The following is a 23915-nucleotide window of genomic DNA, read 5'->3' as shown; positions in this document are numbered from 1 at the left end:
ATTGTCACTTGAATAAGTTATAATAAATAATGAGTTATTTAACATTAAGGAGTAGTTACATTTATTTTACATTACATTCGATTACATTTATAAGTTACATCTGGCCCTTTGAGGACAGCCATTATGCTGATGTGGCCCTCGGTGAAAATGAGTTTGACACCCCTGACGTAGAGGAAGGGGGCCCTGTAGTGTCCTCAGAGTCCCGCCCATTGCTGCGTCTTCCTCCTTCACACAGCTGTGTCTCGTCTCTCGTTATCCCTTAAAATACCGAACCGACCCGTATTTGAGGATAAAGTAGCTCGTCCCGTTTTGAATCAACACGGGACGGGGTTTGTCCCGTATTTCCCGAGTTGTCTTCGATGCAGCGTCCCGTGAAAATAATCCCGCCCGAATTCTGTGAAAACTGGTCCTGTTCTACTCCTGATTGGGTGATACTCGCTGCCATCGATGCTTTGATTGGCCGTGAAGCTGAAACAAACCAATCAGAGTCAGAGGGGGGCGGGTCTCTTGACGGAGCTTCGAATTGAAAGAATGGCGGAGCGAGCTCCCGATACCCGCGAGTCTGTCTGTCTCTGTCTGTCTCTCTGTCTGTCTCTCTGTCTGTCTGTCTGTCTGTCTCTCTGTCTGATGGGAGCGCCCATAAGGTACATACATTGAGGAAATGAATGTACCTTATTAAACGTATTAAATTCAGTTGCATAGCATGTACTTTCCACCCTGTAGCCGACAGGGGGCGGAGCGGCGCTCTATTTCGCTTTAGACCGACGTCACGACCACAACGTCACGAGGGACGTTCCCTCATCCTGCGGAGCGACGACGTGAAAGAGCTGTGTGTCATTTGTGTTCTGTTTACAGAGTCCTATTATCTGCCTACTTGGTACCGATCCTGGTACCTGTAACACGGACAAACAGGACAAGACCCGTTATATTCATCAAATGTGTGGATCTTTGTGTAGGCTGAAAACAAATTAAAATGCAGGAATATCACAACAATAGATTCACAGCAACGCTGTTTAAAAGTGGTTTGAAATTAAACTGAGCTCGAGCTCTTTCAAAAACAAAAATGTTGTATTTCCTCTGAGTGAAAAACTGTAACTTGTAGTTCTATTTGTAATGATGTGCGTTGTAGTTCAGAGTGAAGGAGAACAGAATGGAGGAAGCAGAGCGTGTTCAGTTCAGGTAAATGTTTGCAGGAAGCATCTTGTGGTCTCTGATTGTGGTCGGTTCCTATTTCTGTCTTTGCAGCTTTCCTGAGACGTGTCTTGGTGAGAATGTGGGTAAGAGGTTTAAACCTCTAACTAAGACCGACTTACATGAGAAACACCTTCAGGGGGTCTGACCCTCAAACTGTGGCAGGTACCAGCTTTTTGTTCTGAACGGGTTCGTCTTTGGCCTTAAACCTGAAGAAGTGGATCTTTAATCAGAGGTCATGTGACGTCACCACTTCAGGGTTTAAAGGGAGATGATGCAACGCTGTGGCTCTGCTATTGGATGAGAGAGACCAGCTGACCAGAACAGCTGATTCCATCATCAACAGCAGCAAACAGCAGTGTCTCAGAGGACTGATGAGACATAAACCACAGGCTTCATGGAGACATCGTCTCAAAGACTCAACTAAAGCTTCAACACGTTGGAATCAAACTGCATCAGAATCACTTCCTGTGTCCTCTGAGGGACAAAAGTGATACAAACCTCTTGTGTCTTCAGATGAATCCTAAACTCAAGGCTCCATTTTGCAACAAGACGACAATTTAGACTGAAGATTCTATTCAGCTTTATTGTTGTTGACCAGAGTTCAAATACTGAGATGATGAAGTGAAGTTTAAACAGGAGAGCAGAGTAATGAACATATAACATTGTGTAATAGAAGCCTCTTAAAGCCTCTTAAAGCGTCTGTTGTCGTGGACAACGGCGTCATGGTGGGTGACATCAGGGGACTCTGTGGTGGCTTCACGTCGTCCATCAGTCCAGTGAGACGGAGGCAGAAGGCTCTCCATCGTTTTCATAGTTCACCGAGTCGTCTTCTTCAACCACCTCATCCAGCTGCTGTAAACAACAACAACAACAACTGTGCTGAGATGCTGAAGGACACGCAGCAGATGGGTTTGTAGAAGCAAAGAGCAGCTCCAGAGGAAGCGCTGGGGTTTGTGGGGGCTCCTCAGTGAGAAGTGGATACCAGATGTTACAAACACTTTACTGACGTTACCATTCTCTCATTAAACTCACCATGATTTCTTCCATCCGGGTTTCTTTCCCTGAAACACAAGAAAAGACTCCAGTTTAGTTTCAACGGTAAAATGGAGCTTCATCAAAACCTTCTGGCTTCATGTCTGAATGTTGTCACCTTTAGTTCTTGTCCAAATGTTGACTGTAACAAGACTTATTAAAAGTGCTGCTAAACCCAAACACACAACGAAGGTCCTCAACACTGAAACAGAGGAGTGAAACACAGTCACAGGGTGAAGGTCAATAGATGATCTCTGATAGATGATCAATAGATGATCTCTGTAATAGATTGTGTCTTATCTCTAACACAGCAGGATTTCTACTCGCAGTGAATGCAGTTTTTTTCTACGCATTATTAATGAGAGATGTAATTTATAAGATAAATAATGAACAAATACCTTTGTGATTATTACCACCTGAGTTCCCTGGGTCCTCGTTTCCAGGTGAACTTGTGGTCGTCTTCGTCTCAGGTGTCTTAGTCACTGGAGGTTTGGTAGTCGTCTTTGTTACAGAAGGACCTTGATGAAAAACACAATTTATCTCTGCTATCTGAACAAAGTCAATGAAGTTCTCATCTGCTCAGTCTCTACCTTCTTCCTTTTTGGTCGTCTTTGTTGCATCATCACCTGGATGAACAAAATATAAAAATGAATAAAACTGAACAGTTAGAAAATAACTCAAGTATCTGACATCATGATTAAAGAGTGATGTGATTTAAAAGGTCAAATATGATCAAATACTCTGTGATCCTCTGAGAGGTTTGTGTCTCTACCTGGATCCACTGGTTCCTTGTCTTCAGGTGGACTTGTGGTCGTCTTCTTCTCAGGTGTCTCAGTCACTGGAGGTTTGTTAGTGGTCTTTGTTGCAGAAGGACCTTAATGAATAAATAACAAGATGCATCAAACTGTAGAGTAAGAATCAGTATCTGACGTCATGATTAAAGAACAATGTGATTTAAGAGCTGAAACATGAACAAATCCTTTGAGTGATGATCCTCATGTGACTTTAAGCAGCTCATCATGTTCTCACCTGACTGAGGACACCTGAAGGGGAACTGATGACTTTCTGACCATTGACTATCAATCACTTGACATCTCAGTCACTCATAATACTTTGACTCTGCTTTAAGGTGATCTTTTTTAATGCTGAATGAGGCTGAACAGACATGTGATGTCATCACTTCAGTGTGACTTCCCTCTTTGAGCCACTTCACTGTGTGTCCACACCGTCCATCAGTCCTCACAGAGCACTTCACCTTCACCTCATCACCCTCCTCCTCTTTAAGGACTTTCATCTTTCAGCACATTGTTCCAACAAGACAGTTTGACAGCATTATGATGTGAATACTCACTGGTACCAACAGACAGACGATGAACGACGTCTTTTCCTACTTGTGGTCCTCTTCCTGATTCAAACTGTCTGCAGATGTAAACACCAGCATCCTGACCTTTGACCTTCTTTATAACCAGAGAACATTCCTCTGTAACCTTTAGTCTGTCTGATCTAACTTTGTCTCCTTCTTTCATCTCCCCAAGTTCAAACAGCATTGCTGCTGCTGTACTTCCTGAACTACTGAAGAGCCACGTAGTACCGTTACACTTCTTCTGATGAATCACACTCTCACAAGGAAAAGTGACTTCATTTCCATCTCTCACAGTGAAGGATGAATCTTCTACAGATGTTACTGTTGAGAAATACAGAAAAATCCAGTAAACATGAGCGTAAAGTGTTGTAATAATTGCAGATGTGTTTGTAGATGCGTCTCCTTCATTCCGTCTCACAGACTCCAGAAGACTCCTGGTGACGTTAAACAGAAGCTGCAGACTTACCTGTACAGCTCAACACCTGCAGCATCACCAATGAAGACATCATAATCCACCTGAGTTCAGCCATCGTGCTTCTCTCTCTCAGCCCTCAAAGCGTCTGCTGCTTCTTCAACATGGACGCAGTGGAGACGCTGAGCGTGGACTCCACGTCCTTCACACAGGAAGTCCGTCCTCTAAAGTCAGCGCCTTCCTCATTTGATCTTTGCGGCGTTTTCTCAGAACTGAAGGAGAAGTGTTTTGGTGAGAATGTGGTTAACAGCAGCAGAGCTCTGCAGGTTTGAGTCTGTGACGAAGACGAGACGGACACATGAGGACAGTCCTCACTTTGTAGTCCTTAAAGGACTCAAACACAGAGGAGGGTCCTGGTTTTTATGCTCGATGCTCTGTTTCATATCAAAATGAATCCACATGAATCTCTGTGTGCTTTCTGTCATTTGTGTTTAAAAGTTCAGTGACTTTAAAAGTGATGAAGCATCTTGCAGTTTAAGTTGCTTTGGAATCTCTAGTGTCAGGTGTTCACATGGAGGGAGCCAATCAGAAGGAGGGAGGGGGGCGGGTGGAGAGAAAGAGAGGTGGAGGTTTGAGGAAGGGGAAGTGAAGCGCTGGTGTTTGTAGAACCAATAGTGAGCGTGGTGGATCAGCAGCTACCAGGCTACAAGCTAACGCGCTAGCTGCTAACGGGCTAAAGCTGCTGAGCACTGTTGGGTTGTTGTTTTGCTCTCTGTCCGACGGGTTCATGCACCCACAACCCCCCACACTTACAAACCAACAAAAAAGAAACACAATGATTGGATGAAAATACTAAGAGGAAGAGAGATTCTACATGAAGACACAAACTTGTAGAGTCACTACTTTGTGGTTCTGGTGAAGTTTCTTTTATAGAAGTTGTCGTGTCGCCGAGTCCTCTTCTGTTGTTGTTGTTGTTGATGTTGTTGTTGTTGTGTCTTCACCTGAACAAGTGAACAATCAAGAACCCGTCATGTTCAGTCTAACACTGGGGTTCTTAACCTTTTGGACCTCAGGGCCTAAATTTCAAGTACAAAGTGGCCCTGTTGAAATATTAACTTAACATTAATGAATATGTCTTGGTTAGAATCAGAGGTCACTGACTGGTGACCGCGGTCCGGATCCAGAAGACGTCCCATCTGGACCAGAAGCTAAAAAAAGAAGGTTGTGATTTAAACGTGACGGGGCACTTTTTGACTGCGCAGCTTTACTGGTCTTTACGGTAGTGGCTTAAAGCACCGACCAATAGCATTCGAGCTAAACCATTCCACGTGACACCACTCGACCAATCGAGTCTTTGCATTCCAGGCAGGACGATGACATCGTCTCAATGCTGCTGACAGACGAGAGAGGTAGCAGCAAATTACAAATAAAAACACTGTAGGAAAAAAAGAAAGAGACGAGTGAGATAAATGAACAAAGTAGAGCTTTTAATCATGACTTTTTTTTAAATGCAGCCTTACTTTTATTTTATTTAGTGCATCTTCTCTTAAAGTAGGCGACACACAATTCGCATTGTGACAGCGCAGCTTCTGCATGACTAGAGATCAAAATGAGTGACACCCTGACTATTCACAAGCAAAATATTAAATTCAATTAAAATATTACTATATTATGAAATATATGGCGATCCATAGACTTTGCAAATATTGATACCAAAACTCGAACTTGATCTTAATGTTTCTTTGTAGCTTCTGAGCAGCAGATAAAATGATGAGCCTGACATTTTTAATGAGGAGGCCATGACTACAGGAGCAGGTTATAAAGTTATTTAATGGAAGAAAGAGCCGTATATGTCAGGATCCTCGCCGGACCCCGTCTGTCTTTTCCCTGTTTCCCCCCCAAGTCGCCTTCCCTCATGTGTCTGTGTCCCTGTTGGTTTTGTTGGGCCATGTGCTCGTTGTCTGTGATTTCTTGGTCCCACCTCCAGATGTCTCTCATTGTCTCATCCAAGCAGGACACAGCTGCTGCAGATGAGGACTCTTTAAGGGCTGTAGTTCAACCCTGGCGGTGCAGGCTTGGGTTGTCAGTCCGTTATCGTCTTCTTCCCTGTTAGTCACCTGACATTTTGTGACCTAATCTGTCTGACCTCGAGCCTCACAGAGTTTCTCTCTTTCCCTGTCGGTAGTGATGGCAAAGTGAAGCTTTCATTCAATGCATCGCAAACTCTATGCTGACCTCTGCTGTTGGAAGCTTGTAGTCCATGTTTTAAATATCCTACCAGTGTATTCTGGCCCAGTATCTGTGGGTTGAACATGATCATGAAAAGTTGAACCAATTAATCATCTAATAAATACATGGATTCCTATATGAATTAAACTAGTGTTTTTAAAGTTTGAATTGTGTCCTTGTTTGTGTTTTTCAATTCTCTGTACATTGGGAAGAAGTAGAACAAACACTTATCTATGTGTCTTTCTGCACCTTTGTTAATGTTTGTGATCATACAGGCACAAGAATTGATAGAAGGTATATATATATATAGCTGACCTGAGCACCAGTGGGGAACACAGTAACCACAAACCCTTTTGAGATGGTCTCAATAGAGTCTCTGGAAAGCTGTAAAGGAGGGTTTGAGCACATCCTAGTTGATCCTCATTGAAAATGCATTGAAGGCTTGATTTTCGAAAAAAAAAGTTTTAACACGAGAGTCAACGGGAAAATGCTTGGGGAATTTTCCACGTCAATGTATTCGCCCCGAGAGAGGCGGGACCATTTGAAACGTGACCTGAATCTGACAAATCTGATTTGACAATGACAGATAATATGTCTAGAACACTGAAAACTACTTTCACTGTGATAGAATTTGTTGAACCCAGTTGGTGAGGCGTTGCCCAAATCGCCCCTATACACCATCCGCCCCTGGGTGTCAGTCTACTGTTGGTAGCCCCGTTCTGACCGGCCCGAGTATGGTTCGCAGACCTTACGTCGCTCCTCGCAGGTCCTCCTTTGGAGATTCCCATAAGGGCGGACCTGCTGTCTCAGGCGTCGGGGTCCATTGTTTACCTGGACTTTTCATCTTTCAGCACATTGTTCCAACAAGACAGTTTGACAGCATTATGATGTGAATACTCACTGGTATCAACAGACAGACGATGAACGACGTCTTTTCCTACTTGTGGTCCTCTTCTGGATTTAAACTGTCTGCCGGTGTAAACACCAGCATCCTGACCTTTGACCTCCTTTATAACTAGAGAACATTTCTCAGTAACACTCAGTCTGTCTGATCTATCTTTGTCTCCTTCTTTAATCTTCCCAAGTTCAAACAGCGCTGCTGCTGAACTTGAACTACTGAACTAGTGAAGAGCCACGTAGTACCGTTACACTTCTTCTGATGAATCACACTCTTACAAGGAAAAGTGACTTCATTTCCATCTCTCACAGTGAAGTTTGAAGCTTCTACAGATGTTACTGTTGAGAAATACAGAAAAATACAGTAAACATGAGCGTAAAGTGTTGTAATAATTGCAGATGTGTTTGTAGATGCGTCTCCTTCATTCCGTCTCACAGACTCCAGAAGACTCCTGGTGACGTTAAACAGAAGCTGCAGACTTACCTGTACAGCTCAACACCTGCAGCATCACCAATGAAGACATCATAATCCACCTGAGTTCAGCCATCGTGCTTCTCTCTCTCAGCCCTCAAAGCGTCTGCTGCTTCTTCAACATGGACGCAGTGGAGACGCTGAGCGTGGACTCCACGTCCTTCACACAGGAAGTCCGTCCTCTAAAGTCAGCGGCTTCCTCATTTGATCTTTGCGGTTTTTTTGAGAACTGAAGAAGTGTTTTGGTGAGAATGTGGTTAACAGCAGCAGAGCTCTGCAGGTTTGAGTCTGTGACGAAGACGAGACGGACACATGAGGACAGTCCTCACTTTGTAGTCCTTAAAGGACTCAAACACAGAGGAGGGTCCTGGTTTTTATGCTTTTATGTTTTTATATTAAAATGAATCTACATGAATCTCTGTGTGCTTTCTGTCATTTGTGTTTAACAGTTCAGTGACTTTAAAAGTGATGAAGCATCCTGCAGTTTAAGTTGCTTTGGAATCTCTCGTGTCGCGACCTTTGCGTCGCTCAGGTGTTCACATGGAGGGAGCCAATCAGAAGGAGGGAGGGGGGCACGTGGAGAGAAAGAGAGGTGGAGGTTTGAGGAAGGGGTGGAGCGCTGGTGTTTGTAGAACCAATAGTGAGCGAGGTGGATCAGCAGCTACCAGGCTACAAGCTAACGCGCTAGCTGCTAACGGGCTAAAGCTGCTGAGGACTGTTGGGTTGATGTTTTGCTCTCTGTCCGACTGGTTCATGCACCCACATCCCCCCACACTTACAAACCAACAAAAAAAAACACAATAACTGGACCAATGAGAGAGCAGTTTGCTCACGTTTGGTGTTTGTTTAGAATATTTGGGCTGTTAAAATATTGTGTGTGAACACAGACCAACAAGGAGGCAGCTGCTACGTCGTATGAATCCTGATTCACAACAAAGCAAAGAAACTACAGGTGTGAAAAAGCCCTGAAACTCTGCAACAAAGTCTCAATAAACTCCAGTTACGTCACTTTCAAACAGCACAAAGGATGAGGACAGACACACAGACTCAGATTGCATCACATTTAGCTGCGTGGCTGCGTCTCAATTCCTCAGTCTGCATCCTTTTAGGACCTTCACGACCTTCTGCGTCCTCCAACAACCGTTAAGACTGAAGGTCTCTGAAATGAGACGGTCTGTCCTATGGGGGACGTCCTGATTGTGTCTTCAGCTTTGCCTCCACTGCTCCCGTTGCCTAGCAACCTGCTGCTTGACACTAAAAGCCTTAAAACCTGAAAAACTGATGCAGAAGAAATGTGTGTGCACTAATTTGGGCTACACTGCAGTGACGTCATCGGTCTTTGCGTCAGTTATTAATATCTTGAGCAAAGGCAACTTCTGTGTCCAGCGGAGAAAACGAACGGAACACACACACACACACACACACTCACACACAAACACACACACACCCTCTTTGCTTCCGCCTTCCTGGTGGATGTGAGATGCTTCCATAGTGAGATGCTCATGAGTGATTCATCAGTACGTGTGAGAGTGTCTCAGCAGTTAAGTCCCTAACGGCCCCTCATATAACTGTTTGAAATGGTGGGAGGACGGATGTGAAAGTAAAAAGAAAACAAACGGCTCAAGAATTGAGCAAAAAACACAAAGGGTTGAAAAAACGGATCCAAATGTTTCTGCACAAAATGACCAAAGTGCTTCTTCTCCCAAGTGTCTGAGTCTCACAGGACTCAAGTCCTGCTCAACTTCATCCTCATGAGTCACGTAGGTCTTCAGATGGATCTTAAACTCATGACAATTTAGACTGAAGATTCTATTCAGCTTTATTGTTGTTGACCAGAGTTCAAATACTGAGATGATGAAGTGAAGTTTAAACAGGAGAACAGAGTGATGTACATATAACATTGTGTAATAGAATACAGCGTAGCAGGGTGAATAAGAACAAGTGAACATATAAACAGCAGTTAAGAGCAGAGTAATGAACATATAACATTGTTTAATTGAAGCTTCTTAAAGCCTCTTAAAGCGTCTGTTGCCGTGGACAACGGCGTCGTGGTGGGTGACATCAGGGGACTCTGTGGTGGCTTCACGTCGTCCATCAGTCCAGTGAGACGGAGGCAGAAGGCTCTTCATCGTTTTCATAGTTTACCGAGTCGTCTTCTTCTACCACCTCATCCAGCTGCTGTAAACAACAACAACAACAACAACAACTGTGCTGAGATGCTGAAGGACACGCGGCAGATGGGTTTGTAGAAGCAAAGAGCAGCTCCAGAGGAAGCTCTAGGGTTTGTGGGGGCTCCTCAGTGAGAAGTGGATACCAGATGTTACAAACACTTTACTGACGTTACCATTCTCTCATTAAACTCACCATGATTTCTTCCATCCGGGTTTCTTTCCCTGAAACACAAGAAAAGAATCCAGTTTAGTTTCAACGGTAAAATGGAGCTTCATCAAAACCTTCTGGCTTCATGTCTGAATGTTGTCACCTTTAGTTCTTGTCCAGATGTTGAGTGTAACAAGACTTATTAAAAGTGCTGCTAAACCCAAACATACAACGAAGGTCCTCAACAAGGCTGAAACAGAGGAGTGAAACACAGTCACAGGGTGAAGATCAATAGATGATCTCTGATAAATGAACTGTTTCTACCTGGATTCACTGGTTTCTGGTCTTCAGGTGGACTTGTGGTCGTCTTCTTCTCAGGTGTCTCAGTCACTGGAGGTTTGTTAGTGGTCTTTGTTGCAGAAGGACCTTAATGAATAAATAACAAGATGCATCAAACTGTAGAGTAAGAATCAGTATCTGACGTCATGATTAAAGAAAAATGTGATTTAAGAGCTGAAACATGAACAAATACTTTTCTTACTGTCACTACCTGACTTCCCTGGTTTCTCTTTTCCAGATGAACTTTTCGTCGTCTTTTTCCCAGGTGTCTTATTCTTTGCAGAATCTTTAGTCGTCTTGTGATGTGATTGAGAAGCTGAAACATGAACAAATCCTTTGAGTGAAGATTCCAACGATTCCTCACTAGTGTTCTTTGACCTCTGTGTAAATGGTCACAGGGTCAAGGACAGATGGTGAGGATAGTTCATGAGGAGGTAGGAAAGGACAGTCTTAAGGGAATCCGACCCCACTGTCACTAAGCCACGTCATGACGATGTGACGGGAGACGCTTGTTAGTGACGTCAGTCTGCAGCGGTGAAACTCTGATTTCTTCACAGATGGACCACAAAGAAGCCTGTTAGATGCCTTCATGTGTTGTTACAGTGACTCATGCAGACGACATGAACCACCAGCTTCAAAGTGGTCCTCCATGAACCAGGCTGCTGACGGTTAATCACATGATCTGCTCTTCTCCTCAGTGAGGAACCTTCCTAAGCAAGTTGGATGAATGGAGTCCAGCCGAGGACCTTTGAACTTGAACAGCACTCGGACTGCGACTGATGAGTAAGATTGATGCTTTCTGCTGTTCAAAAGCTGCAGTCTGTAAGCGAGACTTCATTCATCCACACTAGTGAGACGCTTTCACGTCCTCATGTGAGAGCAAACGTCCATAGAAGGAAACACGGATACAAACACATTTAAACATGGACACTAATGGATGTGAAACATGTTCATGTCTTTGTAATCACATGCAAGACATTCACTTATAAAAGTGTTCAACAATATAAATACAACCTTTTCATATGTATGTGTGTCTCAGTATTTGTGTCCTAAACGTCCTTCATAGAATCTTCTCACCTGTTTCATCACCTGAGGGAGAATTCCTGAGAGAAAACTCCATCACTTTGTCCCCATCGGTCACTTCACACTTCAATGAAGTGAAGCTTGATGTGTAGAAGACATGAGAAGTCTTAAAGGACAGAGAGGTGGAGCAGGAAGACTGTGATGTCTTCATGTCTTTGATGTCTTTGTCCACATCTTGACCACCATTCGTCCACTTCACTGTGTTTGGACATTGATCAAGTGTCCTCACAGAGCATCTTAACGTCACATCGTCTCCGTTTGTCTCTTCAGTCACTGGTGGAGACAGAGACATTATGAGAGAAAGAAGAGGAACTTAAACACTAAAATCATTATTATTATAATGTTTCATCATATTAATCTGATACGACAGTTTATTAACATTATTATGATGTAAATACTCACTGGAAACAACAGACAGATCAACCCAAGCATATTCATATTGTCCTCCTGGTCTGACCTGTCTGCAGCCGTAAAGACCAACATCTACATCTGTGACCTTCTTTATGACCAGAGAACATTTCTGTGAAACACTCAGTCTGTCTGATTTATCTTTGGCTTTTTTGACAATCTGCCCGTTTGTAACCAGATCTACAGGTGATGATCCGCTTCTTGAAGGGTAGAAGAACCACACAGTAGAGTCACAGTTGTTCTGGTCCTCAGTCACAGTGTCACAAGGCAAAGTGACTTCATCTCCATCTCTGACAGTGAGACGTTGGTCTGTTGCTGCTTCTAAGAAGATGAGAGAGAAGTAAAAGGAACAAGGAGACATAAAACATGACTTTTAGTGTCAGTGTGAAGATCATTTTAGACACAACAACAGTTTACAAATGTGCCTCATTGTTGGTTTCTAAGAGTTCATTAAAGTCACGATTCACCTGCTGGAAACAAACAGACTACTTGTGTGTCTTCTTTAAATGAAGCTTTGCTTCTAAATAACATTCATCCATTAGTAAATGATCTTTCTAGTGTTTCTGTAGTCATACACACATTCTATGTGTTCTTACCTGCAAACTGAAGCATCACAATCAGGAACAAACAGCTTTCAATCCCTCCCAATTCAGCCATGGTTCCTCTGCGTCTCTCGTCTCTCTGTGTCCTCTACTCGTCTCTCTGTGTCCTCTACTCGTCTCTCTGTGTCCTCTACTCGTCTCTCTGTGTCTTCTACTCGTCTCTCTGTGTCTTCTACTCGTCTCTCTGTGTCTTCTACTCGTCTCTCTGCGTCTTCTACTCGTCTCTCTGTGTCTACGCCTTACAGACAAATGTTGAATCTACTTCCTCTCATTAATAAAGAGTCACTTCCTCGTCCCTCTCGTCTCTCATACGTCACTTGATGCTTTTTTTACCCTCTTAAGGCGGACATGAGCAGGTGTGAAGTTCACACTGACATCAAACATCTGGATTTAACACCAGAGACAATTTAACCCTTTTGGGTTCAAACTGTTTCCTCTCATTCAGTTCAGTTTGACTCAACTCTCAGAACTCAAAGTTACACCTTTCTGCATTTAATGATCTGATGGAGCAACAAACAAACTGCACCAAGACGCTGAGTCTCAAGTCCAAGAGTCCTTTCCCATGATGCATTTGTGACGCCGACATCCAAGCGAACCTTTAAGGGCCGTCGTGTTCAGTCTCAGAGTGAAAAAGAAGAAGAAGAAGACTGAGGAAGTCAAAGGTGTGAAGCTGCTGCTAAAGATACATGTTTTCAGCAGAGCAGCTTGTTTTCTTAAGATGTTTTTATTCAGAACAAATACCCGATTTATGGTGATGATTGACAGCATGAACACACAGGTCAAAGGTCAAAGGCTTTCTAAAGGAATGATGTTATCCACCTTAGTCATGTCCCTGATGACGTCACTCTTTAACCACGTTGGTGAATTTTAACTACAGCTGAAGACGCCTTTTTTTCTTCAGTTTTCAGTGACTCATAATACTTTGACTCTGCTTTAAGGTGATCTTTTTTTAATGCTGAATGAGGCTGAACAGACATGTGATGTCATCACTTCAGTGTGACTTCCCTCTTTGAGCCACTTCACTGTGTGTCCACACCGTCCATCAGTCCTCACAGAGCACTTCACCTTCACCTCATCACCCTCCTCCTCCTCAGTCACTGTGGGTGAAGATGGGAACGTTGGGAGAGAAAGAAAAGTAACTTTATCATTGAGACTCATCGTTGTTTTATTGTTAAGCAGCAGAGACGCTGAGCGTGGACTCGATGTCCTTCACACAGGAAGTCCGTCCTCTAAAGTCAGCGGCTTCCTCATTTGATCTCTGCAGCGTTTTCTCTGAACTGAAGGAGGAGTGTTTTAGTGAGAATGTAGTTAACAGAAGGATGGATGAAAAGTGATGAAGCCTCCTGCAGTTTAAGTTGCTTTGGAATCTCTCGTGTCGCGACCTTTGTGTCGCTCAGGTGTTCACATGGAGGGAGCCAATCAGAAGGAGGGAGGGGGGGGCGGGTGGAGAGAAAGAGAGGTGGAGGTTTGAGGAAGGGGAAGTGAAGCGCTGGTGTTTGTAGAACCAATAGTGAGCGTGGTGGAGGCCGCGAGCATCGGAGGGCAGAGGTCATCAGAGTGTGACATCAGCAGCTACCAGGCTACAAGCTAACACGCTAGCTGCTAACGGGCTAAAGCTGCTGAGGACTGTTGGGTTGTTGTTTTGCTCTCTGTCCGACTGGTTCATGCACCCACAACCCCCCACACTTGCAAACCAACAAAAAAGGAAACACAATAATTGGACCAATGAGAGAACAGTTTGCTCACGTTTGGTGTTTGTTTAGAATATTTGGGCTGTTAAAATATTGTGTGTGAACACAGACCAACAAGGAGGCAGCTGCTACGTCGTATGAATCCTGATTCACAACAAAGCAAACAAACTACAGGTGTGAAAAAGCCCTGAAACTCTGCAACAAAGTCTCAATAAACTCCAGTTACGTCACTTTCAAACAGCAAAAAGGACGAGGACACACACAGAAAAGAAAGAGAGCGACATTTGAGAAAGAGACGAGTGAAACAAATGAGGAACAAAGTAGAGATTTTAATCATGACTTTTTTTTTCTGATGCAGCCCTACCTTTATTTTATTTAGTCCATCTTCTCTTAAAGTAGGCGACACACGACCCATGACTACAGGAGCAAGTAGAGAGGATTACAGAGTAAACAACATGGATTAAAGTTATTTAATGGAAGAAAGAGCCGTATATGTCAGGATCCTCATCTGACCCCGTCTGTCTTTTCCCTGTTTCCCCCCCAAGTCGCCTTCCCTCATGTGTCTGTCACCCTGTTGGTTTTGTTGGGCCATGTGCTCGTTGTCTGTGATTTCTTGGTCCCACCTCCAGACGTCTCTCATTGTCTCATCCAAGCAGGACACAGCTGCTGCAGATGAGGACTCTTTAAGGGCTGTAGTTCAACCCTGGCCCTGCAGGCTTGGGTTGTCAGTCCGTTATCGTCTTCTTCCCTGTTAGTCACCTGACATGTTGTGACTTAATCTGTCTGACCTCGAGCCTCACAGAGTTTCTCTCTTTCCCTGTCGGTAGTGATGGCAAAGTGAAGCTTTCTGAACCAGTGAAGCTTTTTAAAGCCAATTGTATGGAAAAAGGTTCATTCATTCAATGCATAGCAAACTCTATGCTGACCTCTGCTGTTGGAAGCTTGTAGTCCATGTTTCAAATATCCTACCAGTGTATTCTGGCCCAGTCTCTGTGGGTTGAACATGATCATGAAAAGTTGAACCAATTAATCATCTAATAAATACATGGATTCCTATATGAATCAAACTATTGTTTTTTATAGGTTTGAATTGTGTCCTTGTTTGTTTTTTCAGTTATCTGCACATTGGGAAGAAGTAGAACAAACACTTATCTATGTGTCTTTCTGCACCTTTGTGCATGTTTTCCGTGTGTTGCTATGGTGATTTCGCCAAACCTGCTTGAACCAAAAAGCCTGATCTACGTCATCTTATCCTGAAAATGATCCGTCTAACTCAGTAAACCACGTAGAGCACATGTGTCAAACTCAAGGCCCGCGGGCCAGATGTGGCCCGCCATGTCATTTTATGTGGCCCGCGAGAGCTTAAAAGTTTTGAGTGTCTAAAAATAAATACCAAAAAATAGCGTTCCATCCAAAAAAAGAGCGCGCTTTGACCAAAAACTACATTTCCCACAATGCCTTTCGACTACGCTAGCCGCGGCAGTGTCCATGCCAACGAGTGGAATTGAGATATAAATAATGATCCGAAAATGTCCGGAAAGAGAAAAGTTGATGCAGACGGAAGACTGTTTCAAGAAAGATGGGAAGGCGAATACTTGTTTGTGCTTCAAGGAGAAAGACCGGTATGTCTTTTGTGTTACGAGGCGGTGTCGGTTGTCAAAGAGTACAATCATGCGTCGACATTTTGACACCAAACACGGAGCTAAGTACGCTAAAGTTAGCCTTCAAGAAAAGCAACAAATTGCCCAAGAATTAAAAAGCAAACTGCGGTGGCAGCAGAGTTTGTTCATAAAATCCACAGCCAAAAACGAGGCCGCGGTGAAAGCTAGCTTCATTGTGGCTGAAGAAATCGCCCACGCTTCCAAGTCTTTTTCAGAGGGAGCGTTTTTGAAGCAGTGCATGCTGAAGGTCTGTGAGCAGGTGTGTCCCGACCAGTTACAGACATTTAAAAATGTCAGTTTATCAAGAAACACCATCGCCGACCGAGTGAAGGAACTAGCTAAAAATCTTACAACACAGCTGGCCGAGGAGACACGCAGCTACACAGCTTTTTCATTAGCTGTTGATGAAAGCACAGATAACACGGACACAGCGCAGTTATCAATTTTTATTAGAGCCTTAAAGTCTGACCTCTCTATCACTGAGGAGCTGTTGGATGTGGCTGCAATGCATGGGACCACGACGGGACGGGACATTTTTGATGCGGTAGAGAAGTCCGTAAGTAAAAATGCATTGCAGTGGGACAACTTGGTAGGATTAACTACAGACGGTGCACCGGCAATGTGTGGAGGAAAAGTGGGCTTGGTTGGACTAATGAAGGGGAAAATGCTAAAAATGAACTGTTACACGCCTCTGATAACGTATCATTGCATTATCCATCAAGAAGCTTTGTGTGGGAAGGTGCTGGGGATGGAGGACATTGTGACCACAGTCATGAAAACCGTGAACTTCATTCGGGCGCGTGGCCTGAATCACCGTCAGTTCCAGCAGTTTTTGCTGGAGATGGGCTCGGAACACGGGGATGTGCTGTACCATACAGAAGTGCGGTGGCTGAGTAGGAGCAAAGTCCTCAAGCGATTTTTTGAGCTCAGGGAAGACATTGCTCTTTTTATGCAGAGTAAAGGAAAACCCATGTCTGAACTATCAGATCCAAAGTGGATGTGTGACTTTGCTGTGTTGTGTGACATAACCGACCATCTCGCCCAGCTGAATCAGAAGCTGCAGGGACGCAAACCAGTCATCACGCAGATGTCCGACACGATCACGGCTTTCCAGCGTAAATTGGACTTACGGATGTGGCAAGTGAAACAGGACAAACTTGTCCACTTTCCTGTTTGTCAGAGCATGTCAGCCTCATTTCCCGAGACTTTTTCATATACTCAGTTGGCTACCAAACTGAGCAGGTTAAAGACTGAGTTTGATCGGCGCTTCTCTGACTTCAGAGCACAACAGTCTGGCTTTGACATCTTTGCCAATCCTTTCACCACCGATGTCTGCACTGCACCCAAACACCTTCAGATGGAGCTAATTGAGCTTCAAAGCGACAGTGGCCTGAGAGCAAAGTTCCAGGATGCTGCAATCCAGGACTTTTACCGTCTGCTGCCCCCTGGTTTGATGCCACAGCTTCGACTTCATGCTGCCCGTGTTCTGTCCATGTTTGGGAGCACCTATCTGTGCGAACAGTTTTTTTCCATAATGAATCTGAACAACAACAAGCACAGATCACGCCTCACGGATGACAACCTCCATGCTGTTCTACGCAGTATCTTCTCATCAAAGACTAACCGAAAAACATGACCAATATAGTTGTGAACTGAGTCAACCTTTATTTTGGTATTTTTAGTTGACTACATATTATTTATGTGTAGCTGCTGTTGTAATGATTTAATGTTTGCAGGTCTTATGTGTGAATGCAGACAAGTTGTTGTCATCAAACCATCTGTTGGATGCAAGGCTGTGTGCAGCCTTTTTTTGTAAAATGCTACATGTGTCATACATGTTCTTTGCAGCTCAGTTTTATGTTATTTTTCTTGTTCAGTTGGACAGTTTGATCCTTCATTAATGGAGTTATGTGGGTTTTCATAAGCTGACAAAATTTAAAAGGATTTATGTTAGAGCAACAAGCAAACATATGTTTTCTATGCAACTGTAATTGTCACTTGAATAAGTTATAATAAATAATGAGTTATTTAACATTAAGGAGTAGTTACATTTATTTTACATTACATTCGATTACATTTATAAGTTACATCTGGCCCTTTGAGGACAGCCATTATGCTGATGTGGCCCTCGGTGAAAATGAGTTTGACACCCCTGACGTAGAGGAAGGGGGCCCTGTAGTGTCCTCAGAGTCCCGCCCATTGCTGCGTCTTCCTCCTTCACACAGCTGTGTCTCGTCTCTCGTTATCCCTTAAAATACCGAACCGACCCGTATTTGAGGATAAAGTAGCTCGTCCCGTTTTGAATCAACACGGGACGGGGTTTGTCCCGTATTTCCCGAGTTGTCTTCGATGCAGCGTCCCGTGAAAATAATCCCGCCCGAATTCTGTGAAAACTGGTCCTGTTCTACTCCTGATTGGGTGATACTCGCTGCCATCGATGCTTTGATTGGCCGTGAAGCTGAAACAAACCAATCAGAGTCAGAGGGGGGCGGGTCTCTTGACGGAGCTTCGAATTGAAAGAATGGCGGAGCGAGCTCCCGATACCCGCGAGTCTGTCTGTCTCTGTCTGTCTCTCTGTCTGTCTGTCTGTCTGTCTGTCTGTCTCTCTGTCTGTCTCTCTGTCTGTCTGTCTCTCTGTCTGTCTCTCTGTCTGATGGGAGCGCCCATAAGGTACATACATTGAGGAAATGAATGTACCTTATTAAACGTATTAAATTCAGTTGCATAGCATGTACATTCCACCCTGTAGCCGACAGGGGGCGGAGCGGCGCTCTATTTCGCTTTAGACCGACGTCACGACCACAACGTCACGAGGGACGTTCCCTCATCCTGCGGAGCGACGACGTGAAAGAGCTGTGTGTCATTTGTGTTCTGTTTACAGAGTCCTATTATCTGCCTACTTGGTACCGATCCTGGTACCTGTAACACGGACAAACAGGACAAGACCCGTTATATTCATCAAATGTGTGGATCTTTGTGTTAATTAAAATGCAGGAATATCACAACAATAGATTCACAGCAACGCTGTTTAAAAGTGGTTTGAAATTAAACTGAGCTCGAGCTCTTTCAAAAACAAAAATGTTGTATTTCCTCTGAGTGAAAAACTGTAACTTGTAGTTCTATTTGTAATGATGTGCGTTGTAGTTCAGAGTGAAGGAGAACAGAATGGAGGAAGCAGAGCGTGTTCAGTTCAGGTAAATGTTTGCAGGAAGCATCTTGTGGTCTCTGATTGTGGTCGGTTCCTATTTCTGTCTTTGCAGCTTTCCTGAGACGTGTCTTGGTGAGAATGTGGGTAAGAGGTTTAAACCTCTAACTAAGACCGACTTACATGAGAAACACCTTCAGGGGGTCTGACCCTCAAACTGTGGCAGGTACCAGCTTTTTGTTCTGAACGGGTTCGTCTTCGACTTAACCCTGAAGAAGTGGATCTTTAATCAGAGGTCATGTGACGTCACCACTTCAGGGTTTAAAGGGAGATGATGCAACGCTGTGGCTCTGCTATTGGATGAGAGAGACCAGCTGACCAGAACAGCTGATTCCATCATCAACAGCAGCAAACAGCAGTGTCTCAGAGGACTGATGAGACATAAACCACAGGCTTCATGGAGACATCGTCTCAAAGACTCAACTAAAGCTTCAACACGTTGGAATCAAACTGCATCAGAATCACTTCCTGTGTCCTCTGAGGGACAAAAGTGATACAAACCTCTTGTGTCTTCAGATGAATCCTAAACTCAAGGCTCCATTTTGCAACAAGACGACAATTTAGACTGAAGATTCTATTCAGCTTTATTGTTGTTGACCAGAGTTCAAATACTGAGATGATGAAGTGAAGTTTAAACAGGAGAGCAGAGTGATGAACATATAACATTGTGTAATAGAATACAGCGTAGCAGGGTGAATATGAACAAGTGAACATATGAACAGCAGTTAAGAGCAGAGTAATGAACATATAACATTGTTTAATTGAAGCTTCTTAAAGCGTCTGTTGCCGTGGACAACGGCGTCATGGTCGGTGACATCAGTCCAGTGAGACGGAGGCAGAAGGCTCTCCATCGTTTTCATAGTTTACCGAGTCGTCTTCTTCAACCACCTCATCCAGCTGCTGTAAACAACAACAACAACAACAACTGTGCTGAGATGCTGAAGGACACGCGGCAGATGAGTTTGTAGAAGCAAAGAGCAGCTCTAGAGGAAGCTCTGGGGTTTGTGGGGGCTCCTCAGTGAGAAGTGGATACCAGATGTTACAAACACTTTACTGACGTTACCATTCTCTCATTAAACTCACCATGATTTCTTCCATCCGGGTTTCTTTCCCTGAAACACAAGAAAAGAATCCAGTTTAGTTTCAACGGTAAAATGGAGCTTCATCAAAACCTTCTGGCTTCATGTCTGAATGTTGTCACCTTTAGTTCTTGTCCAGATGTTGAGTGTAACAAGACTTATTAAAAGTGCTGCTAAACCCAAACATACAACGAAGGTCCTCAACAAGGCTGAAACAGAGGAGTGAAACACAGTCACAGGGTGAAGATCAATAGACGATCTCTGATAGATGGTCAATAGATGATCTCTGATAAATGAATTGTTTCTACCTGGATCCACTGGTTTCTGGTCTTCAGGTGGACTTGTGGTCGTCTTCTTCTCAGGTGTCTCAGTCACTGGAGGTTTGTTAGTGGTCTTTGTTGCAGAAGGACCTTAATGAATAAATAACAAGATGCATCAAACTGTAGAGTAAGAATCAGTATCTGACGTCATGATTAAAGAAAAATGTGATTTAAGAGCTGAAACATGAACAAATCCTTTTCTTACTGTCACTACCTGACTTCCCTGGTTTCTCTTTTCCAGATGAACTTTTCGTCGTCTTTTTCCCAGGTGTCTTATTCTTTGCAGAATCTTTAGTCGTCTTGTGATGTGATTGAGAAGCTGAAACATGAACAAATCCTTTGAGTGAAGATTCCAACGGTTCCTCACTAGTGTTCTTTGACCTCTGTGTAAATGGTCACAGGGTCAAGGACAGATGGTGAGGATAGTTCATGAGGAGGTAGGAAAGGACAGTCTTAAGGGAATCCGACCCCACTGTCACTAAGCCACGTCATGACGATGTGACGGGAGACGCTTGTTAGTGACGTCAGTCTGCAGCGGTGAAACTCTGATTTCTTCACAGATGGACCACAAAGAAGCCTGTTAGATGCCTTCATGTGTTGTTACAGTGACTCATGCAGACGACATGAACCACCAGCTTCAAAGTGGTCCTCCATGAACCAGGCTGCTGACGGTTAATCACATGATCTGCTCTTCTCCTCAGTGAGGAACCTTCCTAAGCAATTTGGATGAATGGAGTCCAGCCGAGAACCTTTGAACTTGAACAGCACTCGGACTGCGACTGATGAGTAAGATTGATGCTTTCTGCTGTTCAAAAGCTGCAGTCTGTAAGCGAGACTTCATTCATACACACTAGTGAGACGCTTTCACGTCCTCATGTGAGAGCAAACGTCCATAGAAGGAAACACATTTAAACGTGGACACTAATGGATGTGAAACATGTTCATGTCTTTGTAACCACATGCAAGACATTCACTTATAAAAGTGTTTAACAATATCAATACAACCTTCTCATATGTATGTGTGTCTCAGTATTTATGTCCTAAACGTCCTTCATAGAATCTTCTCACCTGTTTCATCACCTGAGGGAGAATTCCTGAGAGAAAACTCCATCACTTTGTCCCCATCGGTCACTTCACACTTCAATGAAGTGAAGCTCGATGTGTAGAAGACATGAGAAGTCTTAAAGGACAGAGAGGTGGAGCAGGGAGACTGTGATGTCTTCATGTCTTTGATGTCTTTGTCCACATCTTGACCACCATTCGTCCACTTCACTGTGTTTGGACATTGATCATGTGTCCACACAGAGCATCTTAACGTCACATCGTCTCCGTTCGTCTCTTCAGTCACTGGTGGAGACGGAGACATTATGAGAGAAAGAAGAGGAACTTAAACACTAAAATCATTATTATTATAATGTTTCATCATATTAATCTGATACGACAGTTTATAAACATTATGATGTAAATACTCACTGGAAACAACAGACAGATCAACCAGAGCATCTTTATATTGTCCTCCTGATCCATACTGTCTGCAGTAATATTGACCAACATCTACATCTGTGACCTTCTTGATGACCAGAGAACATTTCTGTGAAACACTCAGTCTGTCTGATTTATCTTTGGCTTTTTTATCAATCTGCCCGTTTGTAACCAGAACTACAGCTGATCCACTTATTGAAGGGTAGAAGAACCACTCAGTAGAGTCACAGTTGTTCTGGTCCTCAGTCACAGTGTCACAAGGCAAAGTGACTTCATCTCCATCTCTGACAGTGAGATGTTGTTCTGTTGCTGCTTCTAAGAAGATGAGAGAGAAGTAAAAGGAACAAGGAGAAATAAAACATGACTTTTAGTGTCAGTGTGAAGATCATTTTAGACACAACAGTTTACAAATGTGCCTCATTGTTGGTTTCTAAGAGTTCATTAAAGTCACGATTCACCTGCTGGAAACAAACAGACTACTTGTGTGTCTTCTTTAAATGAAGCTTTGCTTCTAAATAACATTCATCCATTAGTAAATGATCTTTCTAGTGTTTCTGTAGTCATACACACATTCTATGTGTTCTTACCTGCAAACTGAAGCATCACAATCAGGAACAAACAGCTTTCAATCCCTCCCAATTCAGCCATGGTTCCTCTGCGTCTCTCGTCTCTCTGTGTCCTCTACTCGTCTCTCTGTGTCCTCTACTCGTCTCTCTGTGTCCTCTACTCGTCTCTCTGTGTCTTCTACTCGTCTCTCTGTGTCCTCTACTCGTCTCTCTGTGTCTTCTACTCGTCTCTCTGTGTCCTCTACTCGTCTCTCTGTGTCCTCTACTCGTCTCTCTGTGTCCTCTACTCGTCTCTCTGTGTCTTCTACTCGTCTCTCTGTGTCCTCTACTCGTCTCTCTGTGTCCTCTACCCGTCTCTCTGTGTCCTCTACCCGTCTCTCTGTGTCCTCTACTCGTCTCTCTGTGACCTCTACTCGTCTCTCTGTGTCCTCTACTCGTCTCTCTGTGTCCTCTACTCGTCTCTCTGTGTCCTCTACTCGTCTCTCTGTGTCCTCTACTCGTCTCTCTGTGTCTTCTACTCGTCTCTCTGCGTCTTCTACTCGTCTCTCTGTGTCCTCTACCAGTCTCTCTGTGTCCTTTACTCGTCTCTCTGTGTCCTCTACTCGTCTCTCTGTGTCTTCTACTCGTCTCTCTGTGTCCTCTACACGTCTCTCTGTGTCCTTTACTCGTCTCTCTGCGTCTTCTACTCGTCTCTCTGTGTCCTCTACCAGTCTCTCTGTGTCCTTTACTCGTCTCTCTGTGTCCTCTACTCGTCTCTCTGTGTCTTCTACTCGTCTCTCTGTGTCTTCTACTCGTCTCTCTGCGTCTTCTACTCGTCTCTCTGGGTCTTCTACTCGTCTCTCTGCGTCTTCTACTCGTCTCTCTGCGTCCTCTACTCGTCTCTCTGCGTCTTCTAATCGTCTCTCTGTGTCCTTTACTCGTCTCTTTGTGTCTTCTACTCGTCTCTCTGTGTCTTCTACTCGTCTCTCTGTGTCCTCTACTCGTCTCTCTGTGTCCTCTACTCGTCTCTCTGTGTCCTCTACTCGTCTCTCTGTGTCCTCTACTTGTCTCTCTGTGTCCTCTACTTGTCTCTCTGTGTCTTCTACTCGTCTCTCTGTGTCCTCTACTCGTCTCTCTGTGTCCTCTACTCGTCTCTCTGTGTCTTCTACTCGTCTCTCTGTGTCTTCTACTCGTCTCTCTGTGTCTTCTACTCGTCTCTCTGCGTCTTCGTCTTAAAGACAAATGTTGAATCTACTTCCTCTTGTTAATAAAGAGTCACTTCCTCGTCCCTCTCGTCTCTCATACGTCACTTGATGCTTTTTTTACCCTCTTAAGGCGGACATGAGCAGGTGTGAAGTTCACACTGACATCAAACATCTGGATTTAACACCAGAGACAATTTAACCCTTTTGGGTTCAAACTGTTTCCTCTCATTCAGTTCAGTTTGACTCAACTCTCAGAACTCAAAGTTACACCTTTCTGCTTTTAATGATCTGATGGAGCAACAAACAAACTGCACCAAGACGCTGAGTCTCAAGTCCAAGAGTCCTTTCCCATGATGCATTTGTGACGCCGACATCCA

At 43.9% G+C, this 23915-nt stretch overlaps 1 protein-coding gene and 2 long non-coding RNA genes across 4 annotated transcripts in view; all 3 read right to left on the bottom strand.

Annotated features, from left to right (window-relative positions):
• The window catches only part of LOC119195285 (uncharacterized), a 31772-nt gene extending 9056 nt beyond the window's left edge, over nucleotides 1–22716 (bottom strand). The window contains exons 1-4 of the mRNA XM_062559840.1: nucleotides 22376–22716; nucleotides 21780–22103; nucleotides 21375–21653; nucleotides 20295–20396 (exon numbers count right to left, since the gene is read on the bottom strand). Of these exons, the coding sequence (XP_062415824.1) occupies nucleotides 20295–20396; nucleotides 21375–21653; nucleotides 21780–22103; nucleotides 22376–22436 (766 nt within the window). The 5' untranslated portion in view covers nucleotides 22437–22716. The remainder of the gene's footprint in view (nucleotides 1–20294; nucleotides 20397–21374; nucleotides 21654–21779; nucleotides 22104–22375) is intronic.
• LOC119194820 (uncharacterized) lies at nucleotides 1873–7181 on the bottom strand. Of its 2 annotated transcripts, XR_009942825.1 has the most exons (7): nucleotides 7132–7181; nucleotides 2999–3100; nucleotides 2817–2852; nucleotides 2625–2744; nucleotides 2345–2428; nucleotides 2227–2255; nucleotides 1873–2046 (listed from the first exon to the last, which is right to left on the bottom strand). It is a non-coding gene; the product is annotated as an uncharacterized LOC119194820 (long non-coding RNA). The 2 variants fall into 2 exon arrangements; XR_009942824.1 differs by lacking the exon at nucleotides 7132–7181 and having other exon boundaries at nucleotides 2999–3282.
• On the bottom strand, nucleotides 9438–10171 carry LOC134107814 (uncharacterized). The gene is made up of 3 exons (XR_009942798.1): nucleotides 10082–10171; nucleotides 9964–9992; nucleotides 9438–9777 (listed from the first exon to the last, which is right to left on the bottom strand). It is a non-coding gene; the product is annotated as an uncharacterized LOC134107814 (long non-coding RNA).
• Nucleotides 22717–23915: the final 1199 nt, after the last annotated feature.

This window comes from Pungitius pungitius, chromosome 20, assembly GCF_949316345.1.
Source record: "Pungitius pungitius chromosome 20, fPunPun2.1, whole genome shotgun sequence".
Classification (NCBI taxonomy): Eukaryota; Metazoa; Chordata; class Actinopteri; order Perciformes; family Gasterosteidae; genus Pungitius; species Pungitius pungitius.
This window is presented reverse-complemented; position numbering and strand designations above follow the sequence as displayed.